General features: G+C 26.7%; 1 protein-coding gene and 1 pseudogene across 1 annotated transcript; one reads left to right on the top strand and one right to left on the bottom strand.

The window, feature by feature from the left end:
* Nucleotides 1-8,638: 8,638 nt before the first annotated feature.
* LOC112729061 (alcohol dehydrogenase 1-like) lies at nt 8,639-11,214 on the top strand (annotated as a pseudogene).
* Nucleotides 11,215-11,853: 639 nt separating this feature from the next.
* On the bottom strand, nt 11,854-14,972 carry LOC112729060 (stearoyl-[acyl-carrier-protein] 9-desaturase 6, chloroplastic). Its single transcript, XM_025779435.3, has 3 exons — nt 14,673-14,972; nt 13,769-14,062; nt 11,854-12,728 (listed from the first exon to the last, which is right to left on the bottom strand). Exons 1-3 carry the CDS (start codon nt 14,952-14,954, stop codon nt 12,159-12,161), a joined length of 1,146 nt encoding a protein of 381 aa, XP_025635220.2. The 5' UTR covers nt 14,955-14,972; the 3' UTR covers nt 11,854-12,158.
* Between the last annotated feature and the right edge of the window lie 10,547 nt (nt 14,973-25,519).

Below are 25,519 nucleotides of genomic sequence, written 5' to 3'. Positions count from 1 at the left end.
CAGTAAATCGAATTAGACAGAATAAATTTAGTAGGTAACATTGTATTTGGAGTAAATTAAAATAGGCTATTTTGATTTATACAAGTATGGAATAAATCGAATTAGATGGGTCAAATTTATGAAAAGTTGAATTTTTTATGGTAAATCGAAATAACCTAATTTGATTTATATGTATAAAGACCTACAATTATAAATCGAAATATGTTGATCAAATTTACTAAATATTTGGCAACATATGTAAATGGAGCCTAACTATTGGCGATTTAGTAGCCATTTTATTTTAATTATTTTTGGACAAAATAAATAAAAAATTGATCATACATAATACATAATAATAATAATAATAATAATAATAATAATAATAATAATAATTATTATTATTATTATTATTATTATTATTATTATTATGGAGAATACTTAAAAGAAATATTAAAATATGTTATTTTATATATTTTTTAATTTAATAAATAAATATTAATTTTGAAGAAGTCTTATAATTAAATATATTGTTAGCTTATCTTTTTTTAATGTACGAAATACTATAAAAATTTGTAATGTACTAAAATTTATAAGCAACGGACATAAATCGAATCCACTAGGTTTGATTTATCATGTATTTACCTCAGCCATTACATTATTACAAACTTTTATAGTATTTCTAACCTCTTTTAAGTTATTTTTTTAATTATTTTGTATGAAATAAAATATTTTTTATGGTATAATTTAAATAAATTTATGTCAATGAGTTATAGCTCAAATGGTATAGTCTCTCCATACTCAATTAAGAGGTAGCGGATTCGAGTCTCCATCCTATCTTTGGTAAAAAAAAATTAAATAAATTTATTAAAAAATTATTAAAAATATATTTACTCAAGTTTCAAATATAATATTCTTTTACATAATTAATAATTTTAAAATTAAAAAAATATTTTATTTCACGCGAAGCAATTAATAAAATGATTAAATTTAAATATAAATATTCAAGCATGAACTCAAATTTTAAATAAAATACTCTATATAATCAATAATAATTTAAAAATAAAAAAATTTATTTTATTTCATGTATTAAAAAAATAAATTAACAAAATATTTAATTATAAGACTTTTTAAAATTAATATTTATTTATTAAATTAAAAATAATATACAAAATAATATATTTTAATACTTTTTTTTAAATATTATTATTATTATTATTATTATTATTATTATTATTATTATTATTATTATTATTATTATTATTATTATTATTATTATTATTATGTCTGATCAATTTTTTATTTATTTTGTCCAAAAATGATCAAAATAAAATGGCTACTAAATCGAATTAGCCAGAATTCATTTACATATGTTGCTAAAAATTTAGTAAATCGATCAACCTAGTTCGATTTATGATTATAGGTCTCCATACATGTAAATCGAATTAGGCTATTTCGATTTATCATGAAATTAAAAACCCAAAATTTCATAAATTTAACCTACCTAATTCGATTTACCCGTACTTGTATAAATTAAAATAGCCTATTTCGATTTACTCCAAATATAATTTTACCTATTAAATTTACTCTACTTAATTCAATTTGCTGTTAAAAGTTGTAATTTAAATTAGTCTAATTTGATCTACATAAATTTAGACTTTGAATAATACACGTATCAAATTTTATTTTGGATGATCCAAATAATTTTTTTCTTGCATTTGGTTTACTGACGTATTTTGCCCAAAATTTTATTCTTTCATATTTTTCTATATGCTCTTTGTAACAAAAGATTTAAACTTTAATTTTTACTTCTTGTGATAATAGTAATAATTGAATGAATTTTTTTATTTTAAAAATTATTAAAAAAATTAAAATAAGATAAAAGATAAATTTTTAATAGATTATATAATTTTATATATTAAAAAATATTTTTTTAAACTCATTTCAAATATAATAACTAATAATTTTAATTCTATGAAATACTTTTGAATAATCTAAAAATATTAAAATCTTAAAATATATTGTTAAATGTGAACCTGTCAAATATCAATTTACTCAACTCCCCTCCCCCCTCCTTTCACTTTGCCATGTGTGTATCTGAAAATATATGGTATATACTAAACATATGTACCCAAAAAAAAAAAAAATTTGAATCCATAACTTTTTAAATAAGTATAAAAAAATTATGTTATTTAAGTTATAATTTATTATCACTAAACATGTGTACGTTAAGAGTTAGGATGACGGGATGACACCAAAATAGGTTCATTAATTACCTTTCATTAAGGTGCGACAATATTACGTATTTTTTCCTCGGATTTAAATTTTTTTTAAATAAAATGTCACTATTTTAAAAATTATTTATTAAATTATACATTTCAAAGTATATTATTCAATTATTATCTTTTTAATCATAAAAATATTATTTTTATTTATTTATTATAAATATTTACTGGCAGATTTTATCATTTTACTGTCCACTAATAACTTGCGGCAAATTTAGAGGTAGATTTTGATGGTTCAAAAGACAAAAATCTTATGAATTTTACCATCGAAAAAAAATTTGACTATAAAGTTGGTGCTATAAGTTGAGTCTTCGCTCACTGTACCATGAGAATAATCCGATGAAAAATATGTTTTTTTTAATAACTTGGATGATCACTACGTTGGTAAATTCATCGGTAGTACCAATTTTTTTTATTTTTTCTCCAAGCTATAATGGATCCCGATAGTTAATAAATGATTATCAACTTTTAATTAATGAATAATTAGTATTTTATCTGAAAACAATGATTTATATAATATGTAAAAGATTAAATATACAAGATCTAAAAATGAAATGAAAGTTTGATCAAAAATATATAGGATAGAACTATATTGACATTAATCTTATTCAGATTCATCATCTTCTTCTTCTGGTTCATCATCCTCCTCTTCCGAAATAATTTATTGATCATCGAACCCATCTTCTTCTTCTTTGTATGCATCAACCTCATCTTCTATTCTTGAAGATCGTCGTCGTCTGGTGGTTGTGTCATCATCTACCCTAAGATTAATGATGTCATCATTCATAATAGCAGCCGGCCTAAGAATAATCAGATTACCAGTATCAACTACTTTTTTTGAAAGAGTTGAGTCATTAATTTGAAAAAGTTTCTGACCCTCTGTTCCATCAGACTCGATGTGACTTCTTGACTTAGTCTTAATCACAACCACCTAACTAGACTTATATGACTTCGAATAAGATAAATAATATACCTGTTATACATTTTGAAGTAGAATATAAAAAGATTATAGTGCCTATATTTTTCAGTCATATTTACTTTAAAGATATTGTAGTTCTTGTAATGAACTAACAATATTTAAAAATGTGTTAACTAAAAATAAAATATTAGACTGTTAGACTAAAAAAATTAAATTATTATCTAAAAGGATTGATAAATACAAACAAAAATTGATGCCCTTCAAACTTTTCTCTTAACATTTTATACAAAAATATAATTATTTACTATTTTACATATTATTTCTTATTTTTCACATCCAATGTAAGCGAATTTGAAAATATATATTTCCTACCCTAAATTTACAGTCACTATAAGCAAAAATGAAAAAAAAAAATTTCAATGCATATTTTTGCTAACACTACCAGCGAAGTTGGGACAAAATAAACATGTCAGTTACTACACAAATTCAATTGTTTTCAACAACTTTAAATACCAATAAGGTAAAATCTCAATTTCGATCGAAAGAAAATATAAAAAATAAAAAATAATAATAAAAAATTTTAAATTGTGTTTTAGTTTAAATTTTAAAAAATTTATGATTTTATAAATTTATGAATTAAAAATAGAATAATTAACAATTTTTTAAAATTCATTAAAAATATCTTTTAATTTATTAATATCTAAAAAAATATCATAAAATTTTTTATATTTAAAAAAAATCATATAAAGTATAGCCTTTAAAATAGTATAAAAATTTAAACTTAAAATTTTCAAAATTTGACGTAATAATTATTACCGCCAGCAAAATATTTGTTGTACACTTAATTTTACTATTTATATGATAATTTTGTTAATATAATATTTTAATTATTTTCTAAATTACATATTATATAGATTTAGATTGAACTTTTTATTTTATTTTATTACGAATAATAACTGTTATTTTTAATTTGAAAAAATTTATGTTATAATTCATATGTTACCTTAAAAAGTTATACATAATTTTTTTAAAAGTAAAAGATTTTCGGTTATTTAAGTGCTAATGAATTAAATAATAATTTTTAATAAATTTTAAAAATTTGTTAATTATTTTGTTTTAAATTTATAAATTTATAAAAATACATATTTTCTAAAATATAAATTAAAACATGAAATTTAAATTTTTTATTATTTTATTTTTTAATATTTTATTTGAATCTAAATAAAAATATTTTTATTGATATTTTTTTAATTTAAAATTAAAAAATGTTAATATCTTGTTGAAAATAATAGAAGTAGTTGTGTAGAGTAGCATCTGTCCCAAATTTGTTGACAGTGCTAATGAAATTTTTTTGCTTACACCAACTGCGAAAATAAGAAATAATACCTAAAATGATAAATAGTTGTATTTTTGTATAAAATACTAAAATGCATCTGTCCCAAATGTATTTTTATATAAAAAAAAATTTGTCAAATAAAATAAACAAGAGATGAAAGATAGAGAAAGACTTAGAAAGATTATCTATAAAGTGGTCAAACAAAATTTAATATAAATGATCTCTATATAAATATAATACATGATAAAATTTAATAATATTATTTATTTGATCTATGTAATCGATCTCACCTAATAGAACAAAATTTTTGTGTTGTTGTTTAAAAAACTCGTTGAAATTATGGTTTATTAAGTTTTAATTCTTCTACATGGTTCCACCACTTACTATAATGTTGGACCAGTGGTGATTTTTTTATTTTGATTTTATGTTATGCTTTTAATGTACTTTTAACTCACTCCCTCTACTCCAATGGTTGTGCATCGTCAGCAAGTTCACAACATCCCTAACTTTATCAAAATAGGTTTATTAATTACTTTTCATTAAGATGCGTCAATATTATAGGTTTTTTTTCCCTTGATTTTAAAGTTGGGCCACCTCGTCTAATTTATTTAATCAAAGACGCTACATTAATTTCCCTTTAACATTATAACTAGGGGTGTACATGTTCGGGTCACATCGAATTTGACTTAATCTAGATTCAGTCCGAAATATAGATTGAGTCTAATTTTTGGACCCTAATCCGATCCTAGATCTGATGAAATCTACGCACTTTCGGGTCGGGTAAAAATCAGATAAAAATCGGGTCTTTAATATGTAAAAATCACCTAATCTCCAATCTTTATTTCACAATTTATATAGTAAAATTCACTTAAAAAAATATAACAAGAACCAACCCTTCTCTAAAATTATAGCGTAACCATAATCAATACTAATATTATCTAACACCAAATATTTAAATCAATACAAATAACACAATATTATGCATTTGTCTAAAGTCTTATGCATTTTAAACATAAAACATTAACTTATAATCTTATAAATGACTAATAACACAAAATATTAAGGTTTACAATATTTAAATTCCACATAAGAATATCCTCATCCATTACTAATAACACAAAATATTAATTGTGTATGATGACCGGGTCGAATTCGGGTGACCCGAGCTATAGCCCGGACCCGACCCGAAATAATGACTGGGTATATCTTTGAGACCCTTACCCGATTTTAGACCCGATGAAATCACATTAAATTAGTCCATAAAATATTCGGGACCAGACCAGATCTTCGAGTCGAGTCGGGTCATGTACATCCCTATCCACAACATCCCTTCACTTTGTCATGTTATTTGAGAACCAATGGGATATTCTGCACGTGTAGGTTAAGATGACACCAAAATAGGTTTATTAATTACTTTTCATTAAGGTGCGTCAATATTAGGTTTTTTCCCCTTGATTTTAAAGTTGGGCCACCTCGTCTAATTTATTTAATCAAAGACGCTACATTAATTTCCCTTTTAACATTATCAGACTATGAGCTTGTCAATGACATCTGATTTTCACTTCATATTTAAGAACCTTTTAATTTTTGACTTTTTTTTCCAATAAATAAAAGAAAAATTTTGTTATTATGTCCTAAGAACATAGATTAAATATACCATAAAAAAATTTTAATATTATTTATACATTAAAAACGTAAAAATATTTTTTTTATAGTATATTTAACCTATACCCTTAAAATATACGATAGCAAAATTCATAAAAAATTATATTAATATTTTATATAAAAATACAACTATTTACTATTTTACATATTATTTCTTATTTTTGCAGCCAATGTAAGCAAAATTAAAATTGTATATTTTCTGCCCTACTTTTACAATCAACTGATAACAATTAAAAAAGAAAATTTTCAATATAATTTTGCTGGCACTGATAACGAATTTAGAACACAACGGCTAATTTACACAGTTTTTACTATTTTCAAAGCTCATTTAACGTTAATAGAGAATAAATATCTAAAAAAATTAATTTTAAAATAAAAAATATAGGTAGACAATAAAAATATTAAACAATATAAATAATAGATATATTTGATGTTCATTTCACTAGGTGTACGGATGATTATTTTAATATTAAAATTTAGATAGTTAATTTAGAGGTGTAATATATTTTTATTTGATTGGTAGTTGTTCATATTATTCAAGATAATCATTGTTTATCTAGCACTCACCTTTTAAAATATAAATATAAATAAAAATATTTTATTTAGATATAAATAAAATATAAAAAATAAAAATAAAAATTTTGTTTTAGTTTAAATTTTGAAAAATGTGCTATTTCACAAATTTATAAATTTAAAATGACACTATTAACGATTTTTGAAAATTTATTAAAAATTATTCTTTAATTTATTAGTATCTAAAAAATTATCGAAACTTTTAATATTAAAAAAATTTATTATATAAAATATATATAATCATCTAAGGATGGCCGAAGAACTCAAATTTGGATTTTTAGAATTTGAGATAATAAATACCACCATCAAAATATTTGTTTATGCATTTTATTTTACAAATTAAATAATAATTTGATTGATATATTATTTTAATTATTTTTTGAATTACATAATTGCATAAATTTAGCTGTTGCCTTTATATGTTATTTCTAATTTTAAAAAAAATTATATTTTAACTCGTGCTATTTTAGAGGATTATATTTTTTAATATTAATAATCTTGGTAATAATTTTTTATGCGCTAATAAATTAAAAGATAATTTTTTTAAATTTTAAAAAATTATTAATTATTCTATTTTAAATTTATAAATTTGTTGAAATACAAATTTTTTAGAATTTAAACTAAAATACAAAATTTGAATTTTTATTCTTATATTAGAAGTATTCAATTTGTAATTAGCCAATTATGTTTTTAATCATAGTAATTAAGAGTAACATGAATATGATGTAATGTATTCAGTTTCGGTAGTTGATAAAGTAGTGGCTTATTTTTTATTTGACCACACATCAAGAAATTTGCCAAAAAATTTGCCAAGAAAGCAACAAATATCACTTGTGTTTCTTCTATCAATTCGATCTCCAGCAAAATGTGCATCGCAATAATAATCCACTAATTTAAAGGAATAAGTTTTCGGATACCATAAACCATAATTAGTAGTACCAAGTACATATCTAATGATTCTTTTTACTGTTGAAAGATGAGATTTTTTGGACTTTGATTGGAATCTTAAGCATACTCTAACACTTTGAATTATATCCGGTCTTGAAGATATGTAAGATACATTAAGTAATCAATCATTCATTTATATCTAGTCTCATCTACATCTCTTGCATGCCCATCTTTGTCTCGCTTGATGCTTGGATACATAGGAGTTTCCATAGGTTTAGCATATTCCAACTCAAACTTTTTGACAAGTTTCTTGGCATACTTCTATTGATGAACAAAGATGCCATCAACAATTTGCTTAATTTATAAGCCTAGAAAAAAGTGAGCTCTCCTATTATGCTCATATAAAATTTACTAGTCATAAACTTAGTGTAAAATCTGCACATAAATCTTTATTAGCAGAACCAAAAATGATATCATCAACATAAACTTGCACAAAAATAAAATGATCATTGAAATTTTTAATAAATAAAGTAGTGTCAAAGGCTCCTCTCTAAAAATTATTTTTCAATAAAAATAAGTTAAGCTTCTCATACCAAACTTTAGGAGCTTGTCTCAAATCGTATAAGGCTTTATCAAGTTTAAAAACATAATTTTAAAAAATTTTATTTTCAAAACTAAGAAGTTGAACCATGTAGATCTCTTTATCTATTATTGCATTTAAAAAAACACATTTTACATTCATTTAGAATAATTTGAAGTTACAATGAATTGCATAGGCTACGAGCAATCTGATAACTTTTATACAAACTACAAGAATAAAAGATGCATCAAAATCAGTTTGCTCTTCTGGATCATATTCTTAATTATATAACTTCTTTGTATTAAGTCCTGTGATTCTCTACTATATATGTACATTGATTCATTCATTATTCAACATTATATTATATCAAAGAAGATGAAGTTAAAGAACAATGTTATTGGTAATGGTGCAAGATTATGGAGAGAGTAAAAGAGGGAATAACTCATCAGTGACCAGGCCCTCCCTGTGTTCATCAGAGAGTGTGGGGAATGTTCTCACTGCAAGTCAGAGGAGAGCAACATATGTGACATTTTCAGGATCAACACTGATAGGAGTGTCATGATCCATGATCAAGAATCAAGATTCTCCATCAAGAGAAAATCAATTTATCATTTTGTTGGGACTTTCACATTCAGGGAAACTGTGGTTCATGCTGGATGTGTTGCAAAGATCAACCCTAAAGCACCACTTGATAAAGTTTGTGTTCTCAGCAATGGAATCTGCACATGTTTGCAACATCATCCTAGATTAATATATTTTTTCACGTTTTGTTTGTTGGTGATTCTGTTATCTGACAATTTAGTTTTTATTTTTATGTTTGTAGGTCTTGGTGCCACTGTCAATGTTGCAAAACCAAAATCTGGTTCTTCTGTTGTTGTTTTTGACTCAGGAATTGTTGGTCTTGTTCTATGTTATCCTCTACTTTTCTTTGTATTGCAGTTTTTATAGCTATGGATCAAGGACATTAGTGAGTAGTGACTTTTGTTCTTTTTTTAATCCAAATTTTTGGTTGCTGAAGGGGCAAGGATTTCTGGTGCATCAAGAATTATTGGGGTTGATTTAGTTTCCAGCCAATTTTAATTGGGGTTTATACGAGTTTCAAATGTTTGTGATATAAAAAGTTCAAATTTTATTTAAAAGATATTAGTTTATATTTTTAGAATAATTTAATTTAATTTGATATATTTTGATTTTGTTTATTTAATTACTAAATTGGGCTTTATGTTTGTGGGCTTAGGATTTTCTATATTTTAACCTAATAAGAGGTTATAAATACCTTATAAACTAGTGTAGTTGTATATAATGATTTAGAGGTTTAAAAATTTTTTTTTAGTTTTGTGATAAAACTATGACATTGACAAAATAGGTTGAGAAGTAGTGATTCGCTTTGTACTCAATTTTAATCTATCATTTTTGTTTTTATTTTAATTTAAATGTATCTTTTTTTATTCGGTTTGAATTCTTATCATCTTATTTATCTTTTTTCTTTATCATTTGGGATCAAAGTTCCGGTATTAGATTAATTCTTATTAATCTATATTGGTTCTTTTATATATAAAAAAGAGAATCTAGTGTCTGTCGCCTCTTTTTTTATGTTTTTGTGTTCATATTTTCGTTTGCGGTTCATTATTGTTTAGTCATTATTGTTAATTTTATTGTTTAAAAAAATAAAAAAACATACATACGGTGCAAAAAAAAGATAAAAAAAGAAAAATATAAGATTCGAGGATGAATCTTCTTTGTAATTATTGTCCTTTTCATATACTATTTTTTTACCTATAAGATTCGAGGACGAATCTTGTTTGTAGAAGAGGAGAATATGATATGTGTTTTAAATGTTCATGATATGAAGAGTTCAAGTGTTATTTAGAAAATATTAATTTATATTTTTAGAATATTTTAAATTAATTTGATGTATTTTGATTTTGTTTATTTAATGACTAGATTGGGCGTTATATTTGTGGGTTTAAGGTTTTCTATATTTTAACACAATAAGAGGTTATAAATACTTCATAAACTAGTGTAGTCGTAATATTGAATGATTCAGAAATTTGAAAATTCCTTTTTAGTTTCTTGATGAAACCATACATAGTGTGGACAATTGAGGTTCAGAAGTCTCTCTTTTGTTGCATCGGGAAAATTGAATAGAAAGTTGAGGAGTTTATTCGATTCAATTCGCAAACTATAGCGTTGACAAGTTAGGTTGAAGAGTTCCTTTCTTATTTAGTCAAAAATTAAATAAAAAATAGAGTAATTATCTTTATACTCAATTTTAATATATCTTTTTTTATTTTAATTTTAATGTATATTTTTTTATTCATCTTGTTTATCTTTTTTCTTTATCACATTCTCTCTAAATCAAATGTAGTAGATGATTAAGCATAGAGTATATTGAACAAGTTTTTCAAATCTACAAATTGTATTTACTTACTAATGTTATTTTCTCATTTTACTAATTGTTGAAGGCTAAAAAGTTTGGGGTTAATAAAATTGTGAACCGAAAATATCATAATAAATATGTACAAAAGGTTAGTTCATTCTAAGTTTTTTTTCAGTAATTATTTATACTTTCATAGAAGAAAGACTAAAATGTTAACGTTGTTCAATAGGTAATTGCTAAAATGACCAATAGAAACATAGATCGTTCTGTTAAATGTACTAGCAGCATCCAAAGTATGATCTCAACATTTGAATGTATCTATGGTGCAATTGAATCAAAATTTGTTCTTTTTTTAATTTGTTACTATAATGTTGTTATGATAAGTTATTTACTTATACTAAAACTTAAATATTCTCTTCCCTTTTTAGGCTTGGGGTGTTGCTGTTCTTCTTGGTGTACTAAGCAAAGATGATGCTTTTGAAACTCATCCTATATATGAACTTCTTGAATGAGAGGACTCTCAAGGATACCTTCTATGGTAACTACAAACCCCGAATCAATCTTCCTAATGTTGTGGAAAAGTACATGAAAGGGGTTAGCTTTGTATACTAAACTCTTCATTGCGATGGATATCCTTCTTCAGCGATGATCGAGTAGTTAATTAAACAAAAATATTTGATAACTAAAATAAATTATTGAAAAATAGACAAAATTTATTTTATTTAGTATTTATTAATTATAAATAAATATTAAATAAAATAAATTTTAGTTATTGTTTTTATCTTTAGTTCTTACTTCTTAGCATTACCTAATTAGGCAACATGTTGGTGAGGACTTTTAATGACTTTTCTTCCAATTTTAATTAGTGTTTAGTTTTTGTGTTTGATTGGGCCCCGGACTTAAACCTGTCTAGCCAAACATTCTGACAAAATAAATCTAATTGCCTAGTTGCTAATTTACATTGTTTTACCCAATCCAGTCGCATATTAGTTCAATATTTTGTTTAAATAAATATTAATGGTTCATATCTCGCAGTAGCAGCAAATTTTTAAAAATAGAATTCTAATTTATGATAAATTAATCTTTAGCTTATTAAACTAAAATATATTTTAAAAAAACGTAAAAATAACACAATATGACAAACTAATTCTATAATAATTTAGTATCAACTTTTATATAATATAAATAGGTTTATATATCATCTAATTAGTTTCAAAATAGCATAGCGCTTTTTGAAATATCAGACAATTATTGTTATATAAAACAATACTATGAAAGTTTCATTTCTGATCTTTAGCTTCCTGTGCACCAAGTGGGTCCAAATCTCATTTGATCAAGTGTTTTGTGACTTTTGTCCACTTATAGAAATAAGTGATCAATTTATTTCTTGAGAAATACTATTTGTATACTAAAATTAGCACTAAAATCAATCACCAATATATTTGTGTATAAATATATGTGTGGTTTAATTTATTTTTAAAGTGTATTTATATTCTAACATATATTTTATACTAGTGACTGATTTTAGTGTACACATATCTTAACTCTTATTTCTTTTATATTAATGACACTTCCTTGTTGAAAATCCAACTAAATTTGACACTATGTGTCTCTGTTTCATGTGCTCTCTCAGCAGCTCGTACTTGAAACCTTCTAATCTTGGGTGCTAGACCACACACAAAATCCTGTGCACGTCTTCCTTCAGAAGTTAAATCCTGTATCTTCTCTAATTTCCACCTGTCGATCAAAAACTCCAAAATGTCAGCATAATCATTGGCTGTGTAGACACCAAGTCGTTGTGCCACTGCAGCGAAGTGATGAAAGAGGTGTGGATCCTTCCCATCCTGCATCAAGTGTGCTGGCATTGTGATTCCTTTGCGCATCATGTTTGATATTGCAACCACTGCCTCTGTAGGATCCACTTCTAGAAGCTTCTCAACGATCTTTGTGTATGCATTCTCGTGACGCTTTTCATCTGCAGCAATGGTGCCACATATTCGCGCAAGCACTGGATCACCGTTTTCCTTAGCAAGCCGAGCCGTGTTGCCGTGTGAAATAAAAGTAGCCCGTTCTTGAAATGATGTGTACACAAATCCCATATATGGATTCTTGTCTATATCGCATTCCTACACCAAAATAATAAATATCAGATTAATTTTGAAGTAATGTAAAAATTTTAGAGAAATGTTAGATGAACAAATTAATTTTGTAACTAAGTTTAACTAAAATTTTTTTCTTATGTTTTTCTTCCTTTTTTTTTAACTTAAATTTTCTTATGTTTTTCTTCCTTTTTTTTTTTACTTAAATTTTTAGTTATCAATCTTTAAACTAATAGATCGATTTAATTGAATTTGATTATTAAAATAATTTAGTCACGTAGCATTATCTTAAATTTTAAGATGATGATGTAATGATACGTCTGCACTAGCTAATAATATTATTTAAGAGCTAAATCTTTCTCTTAATTTGTTTAAATTTATGTCTTGGCAAATAAAAGTTGAGATTCACATGTACATCATAGAATGAATCATTTAATTTTGGGAGCCATTTATATAAAGATGTCAAAAACGTCTTTTTTTTAAAATTAAAATTTAACACATATAATCAATTAAATTGTATTATTTTTATTAAAATTAGATCGGATAAATCAGTTTAGCAAAAAAATTAATAAATTAAATTTTGAACCAATATAAATTAATATTTTTTATAAAATATTATTACAATATCCCTATTATAAAAACATAACTAAAATATCCCTATTATATATATATATATATATTGAAAATTTTAAATTCTAACCCAGGATATAGAAGTAAAGAGCTAGAATTTAAAATTCTCAAAATTAATATATATAATAAGAGTATTTTAGTCATTTTATATAATAGAAGTATTGTAATCATTTTTTATAAAAAATAATATTAATTTAGACGAATTCAAAATTTGATTCACAGTTAAATTAATTTGTCTGACTTAATTTTGACAAAAATAACATAATTTAAGTGATTATATGTGTTAAATTTTAATTATTAAAAAGTATCTTTAGAAAAAGACATTTTCTGTGTCTTGATGTGGGAGCATCCTTTAATTTTTACACTCCATATTGTGAATAGATATTTGTTGATTTAGTAAACAAGACAATTAGTAGCAGCAAGAAAATGCATCTTACCATGCCAGCTGCAATCAAGTAATGGATGGTCCTCTCAATCATACGCATATCAACTCGTCCTGAAAGGTACAAATAAGTTCGGAGCAAGTCTCCATGCCTATTCTCTTCTGCGGTCCAAGCCCGAGACCACACTGCCCATGGGCTTGTGCATGAGCCCGTCTTATCCGCCACGCCATCGAGCTGGTTGAGCCTTGTTTGATAAGTCGGCAAAGCTTCCTCCGTGATCATATCACCCACCAAAACCACAAAATAATCGTCTGGAAGTTCAGCTGTCCGATCTCTTAGAGCCCTCAACTAAGTATTTTGAATCAATATATATCATGAGTTAGTATTAAATAATATCATTATATCAACAAACGGTGTCAATTTAAGTAAAGTTATACCATTTATAATTTTTTGTTTTTTGTAAACTTGATGTATATATGAAATTCAATAACAAATAATAAAGATTATTTATATTAAATTCACCGATATCAAAACATAATGAACAACTAATTATTGAAGAATCCTTTTGTTTATGTATTTTTTGAACAAATATATTAATAAGTTGGTTTTTAAGTATATAAAAAGTATTATAACAAACGATTTTAGATTGGCATGAAATTTTCTAGAAATAATTAAACATATAAGCTTCTAATCTGTCTCTTGATTTTCCTAAAACATTATATTATTCTTAAGATGGAAAAGTACAATCAATCTATATTATATTATTCTTTCTCTTTAAAATTTTCCTTTTTTTTTTATACAATAATAACTCAGACCCTTTACTTTTATTTGTTCACTAATTATTGTTAGATTATTGGTTTAAAAAGAAAATTAATTCCCTAACAAAACCGCATTAAATAATAGTTTAGCGACAAAACATAGATAATATCCAAGCCTGAATACAAAATTGCGATCTCACCTTATTGTTGAAGTCCTCGTCCGGCAGGGAGAAGTCCGGTAAAAAATCAAGAGGCTGCCAGCTTTGCTCAACGGGCTTGACAAGTGGCAAGATGCACTTTGAAACCCAACCCTCAAGTGACTTGAAAACTTCAATCTTCTCTGGTGGGATTGCGTATGATTCAGGGGTTCTTATTAGTGTTGAAGAAGGTGCATTTGGAAGTGTAGGTTTACGTGCATGTGGCTTGGAGACTTTGGATTGTCTGTGATGGAAACCATTATGGTCCCATCCAAGTGATACCATCTTGGCTGTGAACGTCGACATTGCTTGCAAGTTGCAATAGCATTGTCCTCATACATGATTATATATAGTAGAGCGTATTAAATTTAGGATTAATTTACTCTTTTAACCTTATTAATTCACATTGTTCACACATTGTTTAAAAATATTGTTGGTTAACTATACTTTTTTTATATATTATTGTTTCTCTTTCGTCATTTTCGAATAAATTTAAAAAAATTTTAAAATTTAATTTATTTTAAGAATTCAATTTGAATGGAGTGTTAATATAAAATAATTTTACGTATATATTCAGTCATGTATCACATCAATAAAAAAATTACTGTACAATTTGAATTGATTTAAAAAAAATTAATCCGATAAAAGTTATATAGTTTGTTGTAATTTGGATTATATATATCGATTTGATTTTATTTTATTTTTAATCCGATCTAATACCATCCGAACTATTGGGTTTGGATTGGTTGAGGTTTATTAGGTTTTTAAGAAAATTTTAAGATTTTATTATTAAAAAATAGAAACAATTTTAAGTTAGTAAAATAAATAAATAAATTTTATTTTATATTCATAAAAAGTTTTTTAAATAATAATAATAATAATAATAATAATAATAATAATAATAATAATAATAATGACTAAAATAATAGTATATAACAAATTAAACATATTATATATAAAATTTAAATTTAATAATATGGTATTTTTTATAATAATATTATTTTGGTATTTTTTTAAAAATCTTTTGAATAAGCAAAATAATTTGATGTTATGTCTATCTCATGTAAAAATATACTTTTTATCTATTAATTATATTTAAGTACAACAATATAAAAGTTTATTTATTTATTATATTAAAACATTTTTTTAATTTATTAAAAAATATGATAATTTTATCTTTTATAAAAAGATACTTTTTATTATTTTTTAGTATTTTTACTCTAACTTAAAAAAAATAGTCAAACACATTAAAATTAAAAAAATATTTTAAAAATAAATTTCTTTTTTTTTCCTCACTTAATAACATCCAAACAAGCATTATTAATTTAATTGCAAAGTCTACTTATTACTGTATTCATGGCATACAAAACTTTTTCAACTAAACCAGTTGCTACAAGTTAAACCATTCAATAAATATTACATATGTTTAAAATAAAAGAATATACTTTTTTTTTTCTATCTCAACCACCTTTGAAAAAAAAACTAATAATTTCATTATATTTTGAGAACTAAGTTTTAAGGTTTCATTTTGAGAACTAACTAGTTGGCTAGTGTTATGAAGTTCATTATCAATTTATCACTACTAAAGTGCTTGTTGGTCTGTTTTTTAATTTTTTTAATCATAAAAAGAATAATTATAATTTAGTATTTAAAGAATAATTATAATTTAGTATTCAAAAGCATACGTAAGAAGTTTAACTTGAAAGAATCAAGTTTGACTTCTCATAATAATCATTTTGAAATTATTTCTACAAAACTGTGAGGCAAAAATGAGAGTCAAAAAGAAAAAATGTGAGGGAGAACAAAATTCAAATCAAACTATTTTCAATATATATAGGTATAAAATTTTTTTTGGTGGGTTAATTCATTTATTTGTTTATAGTTTTTATATTAGATCAAATTTAATAAGTAAATTATTGTTGTTTGTTAAGTTTAATAAAATAAGTTTTTACTTAATATATAACTCAGTAAAGCAATTTATATTTAATTTTTCCTAAAGTTTGACTTGCCCTCTCACCCATGACCCATGCATGTGGGTCATTCTTCCCTGCATGCTTTTCTTTTTATGTATCAATTGTTAACAAAAGTTAGGCATCAATCCTTCTGTCAGCGATTTAAAAGTTAGAGGATTTTTTGGTGGTTTATCTTATTTAAAAGTTACACCTGCTTAGTTGCTTATGAAAACTATATCAATGCCCCGATGCAAGTTAAAAAAAAAATGAAAGTATATCAATGAATGACATTGCAACCCAATTAATCGTGCCTAACTTTTGGAAGAAATGTGTTAAAAGTAATAAATTGCCATTAATTAAACCTACTGCTGGCATATATTTCATTAACGACATTTTTTCTAGGAATTAATCTATCTATTTAATTTTAATTTTAATTTTAATTTTAATTTTAATCCTATACAATCCAGTCGTTCTTTCCTTAAGTGTCAACCTCTTATTTTCTAATTTCTACCTTTGTTTTTCTTTCCTTCTCTATTATGTCTTTTCCAATTTCCAACCTATCTCAACTATTGATTACACGTTTTTGTTTATCTCTTCTTTTGGTCCAAAAGAACAGCTGCATTTAATGTTTCCACTTCCTGATTTCATTATTTACGACTATTATTCAAACTAGTGCGTTGTCCTCGCGGGTCTTGTACCACAAGACTATTTGAATGTGCATTGAGTATTGTTGTCGGCTGCTTACACAACTTATTAGGCTGCACATGGATCGGATTGGATCGGATATAGCCTAAAATTTTATTCGATCTGCACTGCACTCATTGGATCGAATTGGATACGATATTCGCATTTTTTGAAGCCGGATCTGATCCGATCCGATCCGCACGGATGTCGGATATATCCGCATAACACAAAAAAAATATTTTAAGATTCTGTTTGGTTATTTTTACAAAAAAATATCCAAAAAATTTATTTTTTATTTGTTTAAGCCTATTTACTCCTAAAATATTATAAATAATAGTTCTCTTGAATAACAAAAACAAAATAATAACATAAGAATAAGTTTAATTATTCTAAGTTAAAGTACAACATCAAAAATTAAAAACAAAATATCATAAAATTCATAAAATAACACACTAAAATTCATATCACATTAAAGTTTACTTTCTTAAACTATGCTAATTATATGTGATGTGCGGATATGTAGATTTGCAGATCGGATCCGCGGATATCACTGCCGAATCCGCAATCCGATCCTACCATAGTGCGGATCGAATAATATCCGCAAAATTCAGATCGGATGCGGATAATTACTATGGATATGCGGATATTATCCGATCCATGTGCAGCCCTACAACCTATTGATGGCCAAAAACGAAGCAGGAAGTAGCATGGGAATATATTAATATAGTCGTTCAAGTTAGAATAGGAATAGAAAAAATATATAAAAAAAATTGTGTAAAGTATTCTTTATTTGGATATATTTGAGTTGTGAGTTCGAAATAAATATTTCGTATATAAAATATAAAATTAATTTTTATCACATATGCTACTAATATACTCTATTTTGCATGGACATTGACACAGATATGAGACATGACACGACATGGTAATGAGCGAAAACCAGAGTTTATGGATACCGACAAGTGCACCGGATCATTCAAGTAATACCACGGTAAGTGAATATCGTTTCCACAAAGATTAAAAACTAAGTATGCAATATCGAATTAAATTACTAATTAACTCAATAGAACCTGAACTGAGAATTGTTGTGATTTACTGAAAACTTAAAAGGCTTGAAACTTGAAGTTGAATGTTTCGGGCAGTGTTGTTGAATTGGAGAAAATCAATAGTAGTGAATGTTTAGAACTTTGGAGATGTTTATGTCCTTAGAAAAATTAACTTTGTTAACTTAGTTTTACAGTTTACAAATTTCTGTTTACGACGAATCTAAAGTAATCGATTTTCGATATCTTGGCTCCTCGGTCTCTCTTTAATTAACCAACCACCAATGTTTTGATCAATTGATTAATCAAAGAGGTTAAGTTCAAAAATTCGATTCAATTTTTCAAAGAGAAAACATAATTTTCAAGAATTGTCCTAATTCGGATTATATGTCACATATGCAAAACTAGGGTAATAAAAAATCATGTATTGTTGCACACTTACAAAATCTCTTACGTCTAGTTGATTTAAAAAGCTATGTGAAAGAGTTTTCAAGCACGATTTGAAAAACTATTCTGTCGAATCAGTTAATAGACCTAAAACAGGATTAGCACATCTGTCGATGCTACTAATTCTTTATTGATGAAGAATGAAATACTCAATCATAAACAGATTAATGCAAAACTTTAAAATAAAAAAAATATAGATTAATAAACCATCAAAATATGAACAGAGCTCCTAATCCTTTGACAAAGGCTTAGTGACTCATGGAAAATTGAAAAACAAAACAAAAGAAAAAAAGAATAAGAGAGACATGTGAGGCATCCGAAGATCCTTCCCTCACTGCTTGTTTCTTTCTGTGAGTTATCTCACTTATTTAAACTTTAGATTTTCTAATAATTCAAATTCAAATTCAAAACTAAATCTTATCTTAATTAGAAGTAATTAAGAGAATTTTCTAATTCAACTAGAAACAGAATAAAAAATAGAATAAAATAAAATTCAAATTTAATCAAATACAAATATTCTTCAATCTTCAGAATGGAATAAAATCATATTTTTATTGGCGTATAATGAACTTCTCTAGAATGGCATTTTGCTGAGGAAATCGAGCTTTGGCGTGTAAGGCTGAGCAGTGGTGTTACACGCAACCTTTACTGTTGATCAAGGCATGGCACGCCTTCCCACGACGTGGCATGTCCTTTGCTGAAGTTCTTTATTGGGCATGGCACGCACTGCATAGCGTGGCACGCTTCTTTGCTGAAAACAGGTTCGTGCATACGCATGAGTGATGCGTACGCATGACGTGAATTTCTTTTTTACTGTGTGGCACGCATTCCCAGTTTGTGGCATGCCTTGCACAACGTGGCACGCTTCAATTTGATGCGGTTAACTTGTGCATATGCATGGAAAATGCGTACGTATGATCAGAGACTTTTTGATACCCGTGCGTACGCAAAACACTTTGCTCATTTGAGAAGCTTTGTTATGTTACTCTTTTGATCCTCCTTCTTTGCTACTTGATTTTCTCATCTTTAAATCTTGTATTATCCTTAAAAATACTCTAAAAATATTTAGTAGGAACTAATAATCTAAATTAATGAGATTAAGAGAAGATTAGGCTCTTAAATCTAAGAAAACAAAAGAAAAACATATAAAAAACAAAATAAAAACTACTAAAGATGCGGACGCATCATACGGGATACGCAAGCACCCTAATTTAAAATATAAATTAATTTTTTAATTATTTTTAATGTCTTTTTTTATGATATAACGTATTTAAAATATTTTTTGTTTTAATACATAATAATATATACTATTTCTAAACTCATTTCAAGAATATATATTAAGAATAAGGCTAAACACGCTTATACGTGATGATATTTAAATGTATTTAAGCGTGTCCGAAGAAGAATTTCTTGTTTTTATTAAAATACAAAAAGACATGCATGTCGAAGAGTGTCGAAAAATATCATATTTAAAATGTATTCAACTCACCGATACGATAAATCAAGAAAATATACGTGCTTCATAGCTAATACTTTTTGCCGTTAAAGATGGCAAGCATTTATTAATTAAATTTATAAATATCTATATACTTACATATATCAATATAGTTTTTGTTTCTTTTAAAGTGTTTTATAAATATAGGTATTATTAATATATGGATTTTTATACTTATTGTTGAGTGTATATGGTATAATTACTTAATTTATTATTTTAAAATTTTTAAAGTAATTCAAATTGTACATATACATAACTGAATTATATATTTAATAATATTTCTATAACTAATACAGGATTATAACTATTAACATAGATTTATGTGATATTGTATTTAAAATAACTTTTAAAGCCACCTACCTAATAAGTTATCCATATTAAATATTGAGGTGGCAACATTTACTAATAACACACCCACCTATCTTTCTCATTCTTGTGTTCATTGTTGAGGTAAGATAATTAAGCCACCTACTGCTTCCATCAATTAAGTCTTTTGTAAAGAGGTATTTATATTTTTTGAAAGTATAAATTTTTTATTTTATGTGTGATAAATTAAAAAATTTATGTATTTATATTTGTAGTTTTTAAAAGATAAATATATTTTTAAAAATATTTAAAATAAAATTTTTAGAGATAACTTATATTTATCAAAATTAAAAAATTTAATATAACTTCATATATTAATTAATATTTAAATTTAATTTTTATATTTTTTTTGATAGACAACGGGACATAAAGCCCAAAAATAAAAAACTAAACAGAAACTATCTTAAAAAATACAATTCTAATGAAGTCTGCATGGAAGTTTAAAGAAATACATGAGAGAATAGAAAAGAAAAGGTGACATTCCGGCTGAAGTTCATATTCTTGCCAAGCCAATTTATCTGTACAAGCATTTGCTTTTCGAAACTCATGATGGATGTTCCAATTACTTAGCCTACTGCAGCGATCTTTATTAATAGTCAAAACTAATGCTCTTGTAAAGTGTAACTCGATGATTTCTTGAAGGTAAAGACTAATTACTAATTTAGAATCCACTTCCATACAAATATTCATGTAACCAAAGTTTAGGGCCAAGTAAACCCAACAAAATACCCCAAAATTTTGCTAGAGTCACTGCATAGCTCCCTAGATTTGCACTACAGCAAGCCAAGAACTTTCTTTCATGGTCTCTTATATATACCACTACAAGCTGTCTGACCGTCTTTTGTAACAGAGTCATCGGAATTAAGCTTAATTAATGAAAGGAGGGTTTGGGGGGATCCAACAAATTTACTTTTCAGCAAAGCATCCAACTCTTTTTCTTACCTGAGTTATCTCATCATGCGTTGAGTTATACTCTTTAGCTAAGTGCACCGCCAAATCATGGATCTTACTTTCATCTACTGCATTGTCTCCCTCAAAAACATGTTTGTTACGACAATACAAAGAGAGCATAGGGTGCAAGCAAACAACAAGGGCCAAGTAATGCCTTGGTACTGGGATTGAGTAACAACCAGGAAAAGAGGAATTGGTTAAAGAACGTATCAGATCTCAATGAAGTATCCATACTCTTCCACGTATTATTTGCGACTCTACAGTTATGAAGGAAGTAGAGCAAAGACTTTGTAGAAGAACACAAACTGGGCAAGTATTGTCTTGGGTCATGTGCCTACGGACTCGAACCTCATTTGTTTAAAGGGTTTCATTAGCAACTAGCTAAAGAAAGGTGCACAACCTTTGGGGGCTTCAACTTTCCAAATTCTGAAAAATAAATCAGCCTTAGAGTCCTTAGGGGATTTAAGTAAAGGAAGCATGCTGACTTTATGCTAAATCTATCATTAGAATTAAGAAGCCACGCTACCTGATCATCCCCTAAGTTTACTTCAAGAGCCTTCAAGGATGAGAAAACAGTGACCCAATCGTCTCTTAAAACCTCTGCAATTACCTAAATCCCAATTGCAACTTGTTGCATATTCATTGACCATGTCATTCAGCATATCCTTCGATATATCTGATTGAGCAAAGTCTTTAAGTTTATTCATGTCGGATCCAATGATCTTTCCAAAACCGAGAGCTATTACCATCACTGATCCGTCATACCAAATTCTTTTCAAATTTGGGCCATACTTGCTAATGTGAAATTTGGCAAAATCACAACTCGGCAAGTGCACCGAATCGTATTAAGTAATACCATGGGAGTGGGTTATCGTTCCCATGAGAATTAACGGACTGAGCACGCAAGAGTTAATCGATTGTTCTAACTAGACAATTACAATTTAGGGTTTCAGTAACATCAAATAGAAAAAATAGAAGATTCAATGAAAGCAATTTATAAACTGTTGAGAGAAGAATATGAATGGAATGCTAAGGTTTCAGAGATGTTTAAAACTTCAAGAAAAATATTTTTTATTATCTATCTTGACCATACAAAGATTTATCTTACGGCGAACCCTAATTAACCGAACTCCAATCCCTTGGTAGTCCGAGTTTCCTTAACTTAACAAATGTCAATCCTTTGATCAATTAATTACGCAAAGAGGTTAAGCACACGTACTGATTCACAAGCCACACAATTCTTAAGATTTAAACTTAATTGCTTCAATATCACTTATCAAGCTAAGTTCAAAACTTTTAGAAATCGAGAGAAAAGGTTTTCAAGCTTAATTCTATCAAACAGTCTTTTTCAAGAAGCTTATAAAATTCAATTAGGATTTAAACTATTTCCCAATCAACTCAAACTCTTGAGATGAAGAACGAAAACCAAATTCTTAAGAAAACATTAATGCATAGTTCAAGAATAGACAAGTAAGAACATTAATCCATGGTAATAAATAGAGCTCCTAACCTTAACAAAAGGAGATTAGTTGCTCATGATCAAAAGAAAATCTAGAATTATGAATTGTCAAAACTGCCGAAGAAGAAGCTCGCATATGTGACTCCTTTTCTTTTTATACTAACCCTAAGACAAATTCAAAATTCAAAACTAATTCAAAATAGAAAACTCAATCAAATCCAATCTCATTAATTAGGTTTTTTCCTAGAATTTTTCCTTCAAGATAAGTTTCTTTGATCTCCTCTACAATTGACAATTAATGCTTGACTTCATGGGCTTATGTTAAGTCTTGAATTAATCACTTAAGCGTTTGAAGAATTAGAGGATTTGGTGAGTGAATTAAGGCATCTGGGAGTGGCCCATTTGGTGCGTGAAACGCACCCTTTCATGCGTGCAATGCATGGCCTACACTTGGGAATGTTGGCCTCTGTTTCATACTTCACGTTACATGCATGGATACCCACGTCGCACGCATAGCCTGTTTTTGTGCAATTGCTCTCTGTTTGACGTTTCACGTTGCACGCATCCTTATGCCCTTCATCCCAACCATCTCAGAACCTCTTTCTTTCTGAATTTTCCAATGCTTTAGCATGAGCCACTCCAAGTCCTTTGGTGTATCTTGGTTTGTTCGGATCCTAATTCGTCATAGCCCTCTTATTCTTGCATTCCTTGACTCCATGTCCCAATCTTTCACCGTTTAAATAATAATGATCTTGTAATTTCTCATATTAGAAATGAATCTAAGTATTAAGTAGATCATCTCTTTTAAGATAAAAACCTGTTAAGAGGAGTTTAGCATCATCTAGAGCTACCTTAACTCTTAAAAAAGTTCTCATCAGTTTAGTATCTCTCCATGAATTCTCTACCTCTAAAACTAATTTCATCATGTCTCCTATAATTTTTTATATATCTCTCTATTAACTCTAAAGTAGGCACCCCACGAATCTGTACCAAAAAATTCATAAAATTATGCAAATATTGATTGGCTCTTCATATATTCTTGTAGGTTTAGCAAATATCCTGTAATGCTTTAAAGCCCACCGTTTTAGCACATGCTTGCCTTTTTTCTTATTCTTGAAACATATCAAAAGTATATTTTTTTCAATTTCTGAGATAGCTAATTCCGCAGGATAACCCTATATCCTCAAAACAACATTCCTGCATGCTTTCAAATTTAATTCTTTCTTAGTTATGAGTTTGTCAATGAGATTCAAGAAGTCTTTTTTAAAGTCATGTTGTACATGCTTTTTTATTCTAATTGTTTTACCTTCTATTGACTCCGTATTCTCAATTCCTCTCACTTTCATATATGACATTGCTCTTGATTTGCACAGAGTAATATTGTTGCTGATAGTGTGTGGTTACAAGTTGATGTGTGTTAGTGAATCTCTATAATGGAGAAACTCCTTAATATGGAGAAGAACTAGACGTTTCTACTGTTGACTCTTTTGTTATGAGAGAGAGAGGGAGAGGGAGAGAGGGAGTGAGAGAGAGAGTACTGACGGATGATGGTGTTAAGTATAAGAGTTGGAATCTCAATTTAACTTTTAAAATCTTTTGATATTACGATTTTAAATAAGTAAATTGACTTTACGAAATTTATATTAGATCTGACGATTTTATGATTTAAATTTTATTAAAATTTTATATTTTACATACTTAATACTTTTTTAATTTCACGTAAAATCTCAATTTTTTCTATCATATTAAGTGAATAAAAACTTATCATATTAAAATTTCTAATTTTGTTTTGAAACTAAATCCTGTAATTTAAGATTTTTGTTTTTAATTTTTGTCTTTGTCAATTAAGGCCCACACAAAAAAATGGATCTTTGGCCTTACAATTACTCATTTGCCATTGCACCTACATTCTAGAAGTTACTATTCATTACGGTTATGTTTGGTTGATGTATAGAATGAGACATAAATACAAAAATATAGACATTAAAAATATAGATATAAAATATTTATGTTTATGTATTGTATTTGGTAAAAATAATGAATAAGACATACAAATATTTAGAAAAGACTAAACTACTTTTCTTTCAAAAAAAATTTGAAAAGATAGGAGGACAAATTTTAAAAATTTAAAAATTAAATAAGAATAAAAGAATAAAAAATTAGTATCTTACAAATTATGTCTTAGTTATCACTAAATTAAAAGTACACAAATTTAGTATCGCTGTGTCTATTCATATCCTCTCGTCTTCTTAAAAAATTTGTGTCTCACCAAACCAAATAACGAACATATATCACCATATTCATATCTCATCATCAACTAAACACTGCCTACCTTAACACACACAATCCAGTGAGACAGGTCATCAATTTTCTTTCAAGAATAATTAAAAGGACCATTATATGGTGGCTCCTATATTAGCATGGCTATAAGTTGATCATAAAACACAGTTACA

The sequence above is a fragment of the Arachis hypogaea genome, chromosome 12 (assembly GCF_003086295.3).
Source record: "Arachis hypogaea cultivar Tifrunner chromosome 12, arahy.Tifrunner.gnm2.J5K5, whole genome shotgun sequence".
Taxonomy (NCBI): Eukaryota; Viridiplantae; Streptophyta; class Magnoliopsida; order Fabales; family Fabaceae; genus Arachis; species Arachis hypogaea.
The sequence above is the reverse complement of the archived record's forward strand: the minus strand, read 5'-3'. Positions and strand labels throughout refer to the sequence as shown.